General features: G+C 36.3%; 1 protein-coding gene across 4 annotated transcripts; it reads left to right on the forward strand.

The window, feature by feature from the left end:
- The first annotated feature begins 796 nt into the window (after nt 1-796).
- znf143a (zinc finger protein 143a) lies at nt 797-12,365 on the forward strand. 4 transcript variants are annotated; one of them, XM_060873709.1, is made up of 16 exons: nt 797-1,020; nt 2,196-2,345; nt 2,432-2,533; nt 2,625-2,702; nt 2,803-2,916; nt 3,909-4,111; nt 4,202-4,261; nt 4,339-4,452; nt 5,513-5,588; nt 7,250-7,375; nt 7,536-7,715; nt 7,806-8,030; nt 9,360-9,484; nt 9,572-9,667; nt 10,922-10,996; nt 12,123-12,365. In XM_060873709.1, the coding sequence occupies exons 2-16, from the start codon at nt 2,252-2,254 to the stop codon at nt 12,204-12,206; spliced, it is 1,752 nt and encodes a 583-aa protein (XP_060729692.1). In that variant the 5' UTR covers nt 797-1,020; nt 2,196-2,251; the 3' UTR covers nt 12,207-12,365. The 4 variants fall into 4 exon arrangements, with proteins under 4 accessions (XP_060729692.1, XP_060729914.1, XP_060729859.1 ...); XM_060873931.1 differs by having other exon boundaries at nt 798-1,020; nt 3,909-4,102; XM_060873876.1 differs by having other exon boundaries at nt 852-870.
- The last annotated feature ends 1,486 nt before the right edge of the window (nt 12,366-13,851 follow it).

The following is a 13,851-nucleotide window of genomic DNA, read 5'->3' on the forward strand; positions in this document are numbered from 1 at the left end:
CAGTCAGACATGAACAAGAATAAATGGGTAAAGTGATTTTCTTTTTTTACTAAATATATTTTACCTGTTGCAAATTCTGATCCAGGCCTGTGAATGAATTTCACACTTGTTTTATGTTTGTTTTTGTCTGTTTAAAAAAAACAACATATTTATTTGTTTATTATTATTATTATTATTATTATTATTATTATTATTATTATTATTATTAGAAACATTTATTTATTTATTTATTTTTGCCATTTGTCAAATAAATGAATATGTTTGATTAAATGTCTACAGTTTCTTAAATATTATTTAGCACAATTATTAAATGAATCTTTTTATACGTGTTTTATAAATGCTGACATAAATTCAGGTAGAATGTTTTTATAAAACACAGAAAAAATTATACCACAGCTTCAAAGAAGGATGAGAATATTTGTACTAGTTTATACTTTAAAATGTAAAAATAATAATAAAATAATACAAAAAAATTAGATTCTAAACGTACAAAAATGAAAACTCTACCCGCTATTTATTTATTTATATATATTGTTATGTGTGTGCCCTGTGATGGGTTGGCACTCCGTCCAGGGTGTATCCTGCCTTGATGCCCGATGACACCTGAGATAGGCACAGGCTCCCCGTGACCCGAGGTAGTTCTGATAAGAGGTAGAAGATGAATGAATGAATGAATGTTATGTTTTCTTCTGCGTGTATTTTCTTATCTAGTTCGCTCAGGGTGCTCTTCCTCCGAGCCTATTGGGGGCGCTATTTGATCCCATACTAGTTAATAAAGCACGATGAGGCGTCATAAAGAAGAAGTAGAGTTTAACGTGACTAACAGGAGAAAGTAGAAGTTAAAGCTGGATGTTTACAGTGTTGTTTACAGTAATATTGGATTACAGTGTTGTTTACAGTAATATTGGATTACAGTGTTGTTTACAGTAATATTGGATTACAGTGTTGTTTACAGTAATATTGGATTACAGTGTTGTTTACAGTAATATTGCTGTAGTAAATGTTCCGGACTGATTAAAGGTCAGCACGAAGTGTATTAATGTTATTATTCAGTAGAGAACACTAACTAGTAACTAGAGCTAATGTTTCTACAGACATTATATTTATAATGTTGTGGTTTTAGCACGAAGCTGATCCACGGTTTGTCCCCATGTCAGCAAGATTTTAATTATTTTACGGACAAGTCTATCTGTCCGTCTGTCTGTCTGTCTGTCTGTCTGTCTGTCTGTCTGTCTGTCTGTCTGTCCGTCTGTCTGTCTGACAGTCTTTCTCTCTGTCCGCCTGTCTCTCTGTCTGTCCTTCTGTCTGTCCGTCTGTCTGTCCGTCTGTCTGTCTGTCTGACAGTCTTTCTCTCTGTCCGCCTGTCTCTCTGTCTGTCTGTCTGTCCTTCTGTCTGCTTGACCGTTCGTCTGTCTGTCTGCCTGACCATCCGTCTGTCCGTCTCTCTGTCTCTCTCTCTGTCTGTCTGACCGTCTGTCTGTATGACCATCTCTCTCTGTCTGTCTGCCTGACCGTCTGTCTGTCTGACCGTCTGTCTGTCTGACCGTCTGTCTGTCTGACTGTCTGTCTGCCTGACCATCTCTCTGTCTTTCTCTCTGTCTGTCTGTCTGACAGTCTCTCTGTCTGCCTGACCGTCTGTCTGTCTGACAGTCTCTCTGTCTGCCTGACCATCTGTCTGTCTGACCGTCTGTCTGTCTGATCGTCTCTCTCTGTCTGCCTGACCATCTGTCTGTCTGACCGTCTGTCTGACCGTCTGTCTGACCGTCTGTCTGACCGTCTGTCTGACCGTCTGTCTGACTGTCTGTCTGCCTGACCATCTGTCTGTCTGACCGTCTGTCTGACTGTCTGTCTGACCGTCTGTCTGTCTGACGTCTGTCTGTCTGACCGTCTGTCTGTCTGACATCTGTCTGTCTGGCTGTCTGTTTGTCTCTTCCATCAGTCTGTCTCTCCATCTGTATCTGTATTTGTTTGTCCGTATCTATCTATGTCTGTCTGTCTGTATATACAGTATATATATATGTCTGTATGTCTATCTGATGATTATATAGCTAAGCAGTATGGTACTTAATTATGTTTAATGAATTAAAGAAACTGATTAAAACATATTTCCATCTCTGTGTACATTAACCTGAGTATTAACCACCCCGCCTTGCCCTCTTTCTCCTGATGCCCCGTTCGTCTCGGATGTGACGTAGGCAGCTGCATTATCAGTATCGGTGCTGCTGCATGAGTGATTGCCCGCAGTGGGAACATGCTGCTGGCTACAGTAAACCAGGGAGGAGCAGAATTCACACATGGGCGAAGTGATGCTCAGAACTTCACTTTGTGCCTCGGTGACATTTCAGGTTAGTAGTGAAGATTCAGCTCAATGATTCTGATTGTGATTTGTGTGCTTTGACTTCATCAAGTCTATTTGCTGCTTATTTCATAGACGATCAGTACATAGACAGCTTGGAGGCTGTGACTCTCACTGATGGCTCAACTGCCTATATTCAGCGAAATGCTCAAGATACCAAAGCAGTGACAGCTTTAGGTAGCAATACTGAAGTCACAAGTTTTACGCTTTGCAAAATGAACCATAACGAGTAATGAGTAAACCAATAATGCTTTTCTCTTTGCTTAAGATGGGAGTGTACTGGAGGGGCAGGTTTTCCAGCTGGATGATGGGGCTACTGCTTACATTCAGCATGTACATAATGGAGGTGTGTATGTAACATTAACACTTTAATATTTGTGTCTAACTCTGTTAATATTTATCATTATACACTTGTATATAATTTCTGCCTTTCTTCTTGTTTGTAGAGGAGCCTAGTGGAGTGTCAGGTGCTGCTACGAGTGAGAGTCTGAGGCTGGAGGCTGGACAGGCCGTGCAGTTGGAAGATGGAAGCACTGCTTACTTACATCACATACCTAAAGGTGCTCAGAGTCTGAATTTTTCTGGATGGATAGATGCTAATTTTCCTTAACACTGAGTCAGAATTTTTCACTACAATGAGTCAGAATTTTCATTGGTGGTAAAGTCGGACTTTTCTTGAGCCTGAATTAGGGCTGGGCGATAAAACGATAACGATATGTATCGCGATAGACACTTGATCGATATCAATAAAAATGTGTTTGATAAAACTTTCGATATTTTTTTGTCGGAAGAAAACGGAGGTTGCAAAGCAAGTTTGTTTGCATTAACAAAGGCACTTGCTCTCTGGTAACCTAGCAACATAGGGAGTGACGCTAACAGCCAATCATGTAACAGTATCATGTTGTAAAATTCTCAGGTTTCTCTATGTTTATATTTAACACTTTGCACTATTTTATTACACTTTATTAAGCATTTCTTATATTTTCTTTCATTTTGCACCTTAAATGTTAAGAGATAACAGTTAAGTGTTCATTGTGACTTTAGACTCATGTTTACATTATAATTATTAGAGTTTTCCTGCTTGTTGACATTTCTGTCTTAATAACTGAGGGGATTACGATCAGAGGAAGGTTAAGTTTAAAATAAAAATGTTTAAATCTAATATATTTTTCTCCTGGTCCTTATTTTAAATGGGTCATAAAAAATATCAATAATTATCGATATCGACCGATATGTAACTGATATCGTGATACAGTTTTCAGCCATATCGCCCAGCCCTAGCCTGAATATTGCTAAATGTTACTAAAGTCATATTTTTAGGTGTTGAGTCTTGAATTTTTAAAAGCTAGAACCTTTGAGACTCTGATTCAGACTTTTCTGAGACTTTTCTGAGTTAAAAAAGAGTGAATATGTTATTCGACGGCTATTTAAAAATTCAAGAGTGCCAAAGTCTCACAGTGAAACATGACTGATGAATTTAGACAACCTGTTTTAAGGTATTAAATCTGCCTTTGTCTCAGCATCGTAAGTGTGATCCGTGTGGTGTTTTCAGAGTTGTACGATTCCCCTGCGCTCCAGGCAGTGCAGCTCGAGGACGGCTCCACTGCCTTCATTCAGCAGGCGCTGCAGATGTCCACACCAGATACAATCCTGGCCATCCAGGAAAGTGACACAGTGTCTGATCTTCCTCTGGAGGAAATCACAGACCCTGAGACGGTCACGGTGTTGGAACAGTACGCCGCTAAGGTAACACAGGTATACAGGTATACAATAACATAGTTATACTCAGTGTTTATTGAAACATATAAACTCAGTGTTTATTGAAACCTGTCTTGGACTTTACAGATAGAAGAAATGGAATTTTATACAAACACTGGATTGCTCACTAATGAAAACGTTGTGCAGGTATGTGATGGGAGCTACACAAATCCCACTGCCTACAAAACAAATAAAATGAAAATGTAAAACCTTTTCTGTTTTAGATTGTTTTTCCAAGTCAGGATGGCCGTCGCAGCGTGCAAAAGCTCGAAGATAAATCGTTTCAGTGCGGCTATGAAGGATGTGGCAAACTTTATACTACAGCATATCACCTCAAGGTGTGTGTGTTTGTGTGTGTGGGTACTTGTGTGTCTGTGGGTGTGGGTGTGTGTATGTCTGTATGTGTGTGTATCTGTGGGTGTGTGTGTCTGTGTGTGTGTTTGTGTGTGTGTGCTTGTATGTGTGTGTGTGTTTGTATGTGTGGGTGTGTGTTTTTGTGTGGGTGTGTATGTGTGTTTTGTGGGTGTGTGTGTGTATGTGTGTTTTTGTGGGTGGGTGTGTATGTGTGTTTTTGTGTGTGTGTGTGTATGTGTGTTTTTGTGGGTGTGTGTGTGTATGTGTGTTTTTGTGGGTGTGTGTGTATGTGTGTTTTTGTGGGTGGGTGTGTATGTGTGTTTTTGTGGGTGTGTGTGTATGTGTGTATTTGTGGGTGTGTGTGTATGTGTGTATTTGTGGGTGTGTGTGTATGTGTGTATTTGTGGGTGTGTGTGTATGTGTGTTTTTGTGGGTGTGTGTGTGTTTTTGTGGGTGTGTGTGTGTATGTGTTTTTTTGTGGGTGTGTGTGTGTTTTTGTGGGTGTGTGTATGTGTGTTTTTGTGGGGGTGTGTGTATGTGTGTTTTTGTGGGTGTGTGTGTGTATGTGTGTTTTTGTGGGTGTGTGTGTGTATGTGTGTTTTTGTGGGTGTGTGTGTGTATGTGTGTTTTTGTGGGTGTGTGTGTGTATGTGTGTTTTTGTGGGTGTGTGTGTATGTGTGTTTTTGTGGGTGTGTGTGTATGTGTGTTTTTGTGGGCGTGTGTTTTTGTGGGCGTGTGTTTTTGTGGGTGTGTGTGTTTTTGTTGGTGTGTGTGTGTGTGTGTGTTTTTGTGTGTGTGTGTGTGTGTGTTTTTGTGTGTGTGTGTGTGTGTGTGTATATATGTGTGTGCTGTGTATAACAATAAATTGCTTTGCTATAACATCCTGTTACAAGAAAACAATCAGTGACAAACGAACCATTGATTAATTTCCTATAACAGCAGACACAGTGTGTTACACTGCAGTAATAACTGACTGTATTATGTTGTACTTCACTGTTTACACCACTAGCACAATAACACACCTAACTGCTTGTGTTTCATCAGGTCCATGCCAGAGTGCACACTGGTGACAAGCCGTACTGCTGTGACAAACCCGGCTGTGACAAAAAGTTTGCAACAGGTAACAGTTTATAGGATTAACTCTGTGCTGAAGATGTCATTTAAACACAAGCACAAACAATCTGTGTAAATATACAAAGGTATAATGTTTTAATAGTGATAAATGCTCAAATAAATACTTATGCTCAAATAAAATTAGACACATCTATACACCATTATGGTAGGATTAGTAGATCATCATCAGCAATATTAACAAATTAATGAATCATTTAGCCAAACCGACTCTGATGGTTCAAGTTAATGGGAAGAGTCAAGATTTTGGAGCCTGAGTTCATTCATAGCTCCTCCTACCAATCACTTTTAGATTTTATTTTATACCACATGAGGACACACACTGGTGAAAAGTCCTACGGCTGCACAGAAGCCAGTTCTAGTTGAAAGATCTTTCAAGAACTCAGGAGACTACCAAAGGTCTCAGCGTTTCTAATCATTTATAATCCCACTCTCTGGTGTTTATAATCATTTATAATCCCACTCTCTGGTGTTTATAATCATTTATAATCACTCTCTGTGTTTCTAATCATTTATAATCCCACTCTCTGGTGTTTATAATCATTTATAATCACTCTCTGTGTTTCTAATCATTTATAATCCCACTCTCTGGTGTTTATAATCATTTATAATCACTCTCTGTGTTTCTAATCATTTATAATCCCACTCTCTGGTGTTTATAATCATTTATAATCCCACTCTCTGGTGTTTATAATCATTTATAATCCCACTCTCTGTGTTTATAATCATTTATAATCACTCTCTGTGTTTATAATCATTTATAATCCCACTCTCTGTGTTTATAATCATTTATAATCACTCTCAGCGTTTCTAATCATTTATAATCCCACACTCTGGGAGTTTATAACAATTTATAATCCCACTCTCTGTGTTTATAATCATTTATAATCACCCTCTGTGTTTCTAATCATTTATAATCCCACTCTCTGGTGTTTATAATCATTTCTAATCACTCTCTGTGTATCTAATCATTTATAATCCCACTCTCTGTGTTTATAATCATTTATAATCCCACTCTCTGGTGTTTATAATCATTTATAATCCCACTCTCTGGTGTTTATAATCATTTATAATCCCACTCTCTGTGTTTATAATCATTTATAATCCCACTCTCTGGTGTTTATAATCATTTATAATCCCACTCTCTGGTGTTTATAATCATTTATAATCCCACTCTCTGTGTTTATAATCATTTATAATCACTCTCTGTGTTTATAATCATTTATAATCCCACTCTCTGTGTTTATAATCATTTATAATCACTCTCAGCGTTTCTAATCATTTATAATCCCACTCTCTGGTGTTTATAATCATTTATAATCCCACTCTCTGGTGTTTATAATCATTTATAATCCCACTCTCTATGTTTATAATTATTCACAATCCCACTCTCTGTGTTTATAATCATTTATAATCCCACTCTCTGTGTTTATAATCATTTATAATCGTACGCTAATAACTCAGACACCTAAACGTATGTTTATGATCTATATCACACTCAGAGTCAGAGTGTTCCAGGTGAGTTAAACATGTAATGTGAAAGTTATGCTGCATCATCAGTTTAATTCATAATAATAATCATAATGTTAATAATCATCTTGACAGACCATCATACATTGTGGTTAAAGCTGTAATTATGTTGTTATTTAGGACACGGGTTGAAAAACCACATGAGGACCCACACTGGTGAAAAGCCCTACGGCTGCACAGAAGCCAGTTGCAAAAAATCTTTCAAGAACTCAGGAGACCTCCAAAAGCACATCCGGATCCACACGGGTACAACGAGTGCTTTCTAGTTATAATATAATCCTGTGTGTGTTCTGATACAGTTATATTTACATTTATGGTATTTTGGCAGATGTCTTGTCTTATCCGGAGTTATTCAGCTTACATTTATCTCATTTATTAGAGTAAGGAATTTAATTTGACCTTTCAGGAGAAAAGCCCTTCCTTTGTCCGTACGAAGGCTGCGGCCGGTCTTTCCGGACCTCTAACATTTGCAAAGTGCACATGCGCACACACACCGGGGAGAAGCCGTACCACTGCTCCGAGCCAGGCTGCAACCGGGCCTTCGCCAGTGCGACCAATTACAAAAACCACAGCAGGATCCACACCGGTATTCTAGCTTTTACATTCAAATATAGAAAACTTGCACCATTCTCATCTTCCCTCATCTTAGAATATTCTTTCTCCTTTTTGTCCTCAGGCGAAAGGCCGTATGTTTGCACTATTCCTGGCTGTGACAAGCGCTTCACCGAGTACTCGAGTCTGTACAAACATCAGGTGGTTCACACGCCCTGCAAACCGTACGAATGCAGCCATTGTGGGAAAACCTACAAGCAGATCTCAACGCTGGCACTGCACAAGCGCACAGTACACAACGAATCGGAGCCCATCGAGGAAGAGCACGAGGACTACGAGCCTCCGGCAGGTCAGAAAGTATTACATTGCATTTGAGAATTTGAACACAATTTTGACAGCTTTAAGGTGAGTCACGCTGTTCTATGCCCTTTATTAAAGGTGGGGTTTGAGAAATGCTTCAGAAAACTGCGTCGGGCCGCCAAACAAAACAAAAATCAAAACAAACATGTAGCCAATGAGCAGAAAGGGGCGTGTCTTGTCAGTATGGGCGGAGAGAGTGTTCAGTGCTTTCCAGCGCTGGAGAGAACTGAAGGAGCAGGAAGTTGGACACATATTCACAGATTGGAGTTTCCTGAGTCAATAACTCCTGAGCTAAACACTGTTACTACACAAATAACACCTCTTTTCTATCGTAGTAATGTAGAGACGCAGCTACAACTGTGTTTTGTGTAGTAACAGTGTTTAGCTCAGGAGTTATTGACTCAGGAAACTCCAATCTGTGAATATGTGACCAACTTCCTGCTCCTTCAGTTCTCTCCAGCGCTGGAAAGCTGATCCTATATTAACACGTCCTACTTCTTACCTTATCGTAAGTCTTTCTTCTCTTTCTTTCTTTGTTTTTATCCTCCATGTCAATGTTAAAACCGCTTTCTGCTAATGTCACACATGCGCACTGAACACTCTCTCCGCCCATATTGACTAGACACGCCCCTTTCTGCTCATTGGCTACACGTTTGGTTTGTTTTGTTTGTCGGCCTGATGCAGTTTTCTGAAGCATTTCTCAAATATCGGAGACCCCACCTTTAAAGTAGTGTTAAAAAAAATTTCATTTAATTCCAACAAGAATAACCAAAATAATGAAGCGCGAACAGTCCAGCACTCTGTTGCAGCTTTGCTTATGTAGCAGAAGAGGGGCGGAGCTACCAGGCGTAACCGGTGATGAGACAAAATTTGCACAAGACATCTTAGAAATGTCTTTGAATTTAGCTCACAGTGTGATTTTTATTATTTTTTTTCCCCCAGCATATTAAAAATTCTCTGTATTCTGCTAAGCTAGTGTCTGTCATCTTATTATGTGCATTTGATGTAATTCACCATCAAGCAGCGTATGCTGACGTTTCGTTTGAGACAATAACAACCCTTTAATGTTCATACACTCGATGTTAGAGTTTATAGTGTATAGTGTAAGTGCATATGTGTAATATGTCATTTAGATATTTTCTTGAAGCGGATGTCTTGATTAGTTAAATAACAAGGTCATCATCAGCCAATCAGCGTGAGCTTGAATGGCAGAATTTCCGGCTCAAGCTCAGTAAACAGCAGCGGTCTAAATGATGTATGTGTTTAATAAATGTATCACAGATTTCTTATTGACTTTTTCTTTTTCTTTTTCACCCAGAAGCCATTGATGATCCCTGCATGCACGGTACTTCAGGTGAAAGCCTAGCACATTGCTCAGATACGACCTCTGACTTCTCAGCACAGGAGCAGGTCAGCCTCGTCACACAGGACGACGATCGTCAGGTTTGAATTTAAATTTATAAGTCAAAGTAAAATATGAAGTTTGGGTTGTGTTTAAGATCCTCGTTTGTAAAAAACGTGTCATTACAGGCGGTTGCCAATACAATCACCATGGTAACGCAGGATGGTGACATGCTCACCCTCCCAGCTTGCGAGTCATTAACAGCTGACAGCACAGAAGCACAGGTGGGTGTGGTCATGGGTCATTTATGGCCTGTTATATAAGTTCTATAAGGACCAGATGAAGAAGAAACGCCTTCTGTTGCAGAATTCTGAAATCACACTCTCTGTTTATAATCATTTATAATCCCACTCTCGGTTTTTATAATTGTTTATAATCTCACTCTCTGTGTTTATAATCATTTATTATCACTCTATGTGTTTATAATCATTCATAATCACACTCTCTGGTGTTTATAATCATTCATAATTACACTTTCCTTGTTTATAATCATTCATAATCACACACTCAGTGTTTATAATCATTTATAATCACTCTGTGTTTATAATTATTTATAATCCCACTCTCTGGTTTTTATAATCATTTATAATCCCACTCTTAGTGTTTATAATCATTTATAATCACTCTGTGTTTATAATTATTTATAATCACATTCTCAGCGTTTATAATCATTTATAATCCCACTCTTAGTGTTTATAATCATTTATAATCCCACTCTTAGTGTTTATAATCATTTATAATCCCACTCTTAGTGTTTATAATCATTTATAATCACTCTGTGTTTATAATTATTTATAATCCCACACTCAGTGTTTATAATCATTTATAATCACTCTGTGTTTATAATTATTTATAATCCCACTCTTAGTGTTTATAATCATTTATAATCCCACTCTTAGTGTTTATAATCATTTATAATCCCACTCTTAGTGTTTATAATCATTTATAATCACATTCTCAGCATTTATAATCATTTATAATCCCACTCTTAGTGTTTATAATCATTTATAATCCCACTCTTAGTGTTTATAATCATTTATAATCACTCTGTGTTTATAATTATTTATAATCCCACACTCAGTGTTTATAATCATTTATAATCACTCTGTGTTTATAATCATTTATAATCACATTCTCAGCGTTTATAATCATTTATAATCCCACTCTTAGTGTTTATAATCATTTATAATCACTCTGTGTTTATAATTATTTATAATCACTCTGTGTTTATAATCATTTATAATCACATTCTCAGTGTTTATAATCATTTATAATCCCACTCTTAGTGTTTATAATTATTTATAATCCCACTCTTTGTGTTTATAATCTTTTATAATCACACTCCAGTGTTTATAATCATTTATAATCACACTCTCTGTGTGTATAATCATTTATAATCCTACTCTTAGTGTTTATAATCATTTATAATCACATGGTTCCGTTTCCTGTCCTAAATGTCATTTGGTATGTGTTTACAGAGCAAACAGGAAGCAGTGCTTCAACATCCAGTTACTCTTCTGACAACTTCTAATGGGAAGCAAGTTGCTGTTGAGGTAAGATTACATCACATGTTGTGGTCCATTATATATGCTAAGAAACGTCAATATGTCTCAAGCTGAATAGGGTCATTTGTCTTATCATATCACATCACAATTAAACTTTCCCACTGCATCGCTGATACATTTGCAGTTTTTATCTTTCTTAAAAAATATATATTTTTTAAACTTATATGCAAATGAGTTTATTTAAATATACATACATTTGCACTATTATAGGGCCAAAAACTCTATTCTTTGGATGCCGTTAGAGTTAAAACCATTAAATTCATTTTAGGGTGAACACAAACACTTTACAGCAGTTTAAAGGGTTGTTCATTTAAATCTAACTCAAATCTGAAAGTTTTTCTGAGACATTCCTCAGTAATGAGCTTCTCAGTAGAGATAGAAATAAACCTGATCTTTTAGATGAATTATTAAGATTTTTACTTCAGAAAAATGGAAGATAAAAAAACTTTAATATTTTGAGATTTATTTAAAATCTAAACTTTATAATATATTTCACACTAATGATTATGCAATTAACTGATAAACTGATCTCATAGTGACACTTATCATTTATCGCATGATGGGTTCGATGGGCGGAGCTTAAAGCTTCTTTGACGTCTGCTCATTGGTTGGATAAAGTTTTAAATTTGATGCAAGTTTTTTGGCATTTTTATATTATTAAATCTTTAGATATGTTTAATTTAATTTGATCAGACACATCATTTCTACCCACAGTGTTTTGTCCTAAACAGGATCATTGTGTGATCTCAATGACGCAGAGATTTTGTTTCTTTCTGCTTCAGTTTAATCATGATAACTAACTGAAGAAGAAATATGATGTGATTATTGGTGTATTTCTCACTTGCATTCACTCATACTGAAAGTGTGAAGTTCTTTTATTTAGCGTTTAAACACAACTGTTTTTCAGTTCACACCTAATCAAGGTCACTATTAACGCTATTGAACTTCAAAGGCCACCCTGAGGATCGGAAGCAGTTGTGAAAAACGTGTTGAGTCATGTAGGAATTGTATGTTTAAAGCAGTAAAGTGTGTATATGTCCTGTCGTGTTTTTTTGTGTGTTTTTATATAATTAATCTTATCTTCTTTTCTCTTCACTGGGTTCTTTTCATGCAGCTCAGTGAACAGATGACGCTGGAGGAAGCTCTGAGAATTGCATCAGCTTTACAGCAAGGAGCCACTGCAGAGATGGAACATTAACACTTTAACTCTTGAATAAAATACTACGTTTTGTCTGCTTGTTTTGTTCATTTGTTAAACCTTGGTCTGTAGATCTTCCTGTTTACATCGATATTTTTGATAATGTATGTATGAGAGATCAGAAAGACTATGTGTATTAAACTAAAGAACTTTATAAAACATGCAGATGTGGTGTTTCTGTTGTGGAGAACTTTATAGGAGATACTGAGATCTATTTCCAGGTGGAATCGTTGTCAGAGATTATGATTTCTAAAGAAAGGAAAATGAAGAGAGAAGTGAAGACATGTTTAGTCATCAAGACATGTTTAGTCATCAAGACGTTTAGTTATTAAGACATGTTTAGTCATCAAGACATGTTTAGTCATCAAGACATGTTTAGTCATCAAGACGTTTAGTTATTAAGACATGTTTAGTCATCAAGACATGTTTAGTCATCAAGACGTTTAGTTATTAAGACATGTTTAGTCATCAAGACGTTTAGTTATTAAGACATGTTTAGTCATCAAGACATGTTTAGTCATCAAGACGTTTAGTTATTAAGACATGTTTAGTCATTAAGACATGTTTAGTCATCAAGACATGTTTAGTTATTAAGACATGTTTAGTCATCAAGACATGTTTAGTTATTAAGACATGTTTAGTCATCAAGACATGTTTAGTTATTAAGACATGTTTAGTCATCAAGACATGTTTAGTTATTAAGACATGTTTAGTCATCAAGACATGTTTAGTTATTAAGACATGTTTAGTCATCAAGACATGTTTAGTTAAGACACAGTTATCTAAATGGAGAACCAGAACCTTGATGACCTGTTGTATTAAAACAACATTAAGATGAATAAAACTAGATCTAAATTGTTGGCTGGGTTTTCATAAGGCTTCAGCTTCAATTCCATGCTTCCATCAAAAACATGCTTGGTGAGTTTAACATGACACGGTGACACACTGACTACCGCAATCTCTATCTAACTTTTTACTTCTTTTAAGTTGTAAGTAAAGCACTTACTATTAAACAGGTTGAAGGTATGAAGATATACGTTAGAAATTAAAAAACAAAAAAAAAACATTTTTTGAACAATTAATGAATAATTTAGATCGTGTCTTTAAGCATTACATAAAATGTGTTATACGTCTTTCTCTAAATTTGAGGAACTTTTTTTAAACATAAAATAATTTGTGTTTGATAATAAAGTAATATATTATTTTAAACAGTATTTTTAATTATAAATATATATTAAGGATGCATTATTTATAGTTTATTTATAATTGTAATATATAGTTCCTAGTTGTTATTTTATACATTTGAAATTTTTTATTTTCATATTTTATTTTGCTTACATTATACATTTATAATCCAATGTATAATTAGATTATAAACATATACGTTTATCATTTGCATACAGTTAATTATTTTGTATTTGTTTTATTTGATCCTTTATATCCTTATAAATCTAATTTATTTTTTTAAATCCATTTTTCCCTTATAGTGGCTGTAGATTGCTGTAGAGTGCTCACGTGGTCACGTGACTGTCAGCCCCGCCCACTACCTGTGTTCTATTAAAACCCCGCTGTTTATCTCAAGCACGTGAGTGTTGATGATCTCAGTGCTGTGAGCTCAGTGCAATTCCTCAATTCATCATTACAG

The sequence above is a fragment of the Tachysurus vachellii genome, chromosome 1 (genome assembly GCF_030014155.1).
Source record: "Tachysurus vachellii isolate PV-2020 chromosome 1, HZAU_Pvac_v1, whole genome shotgun sequence".
Taxonomy (NCBI): domain Eukaryota; kingdom Metazoa; phylum Chordata; class Actinopteri; order Siluriformes; family Bagridae; genus Tachysurus; species Tachysurus vachellii.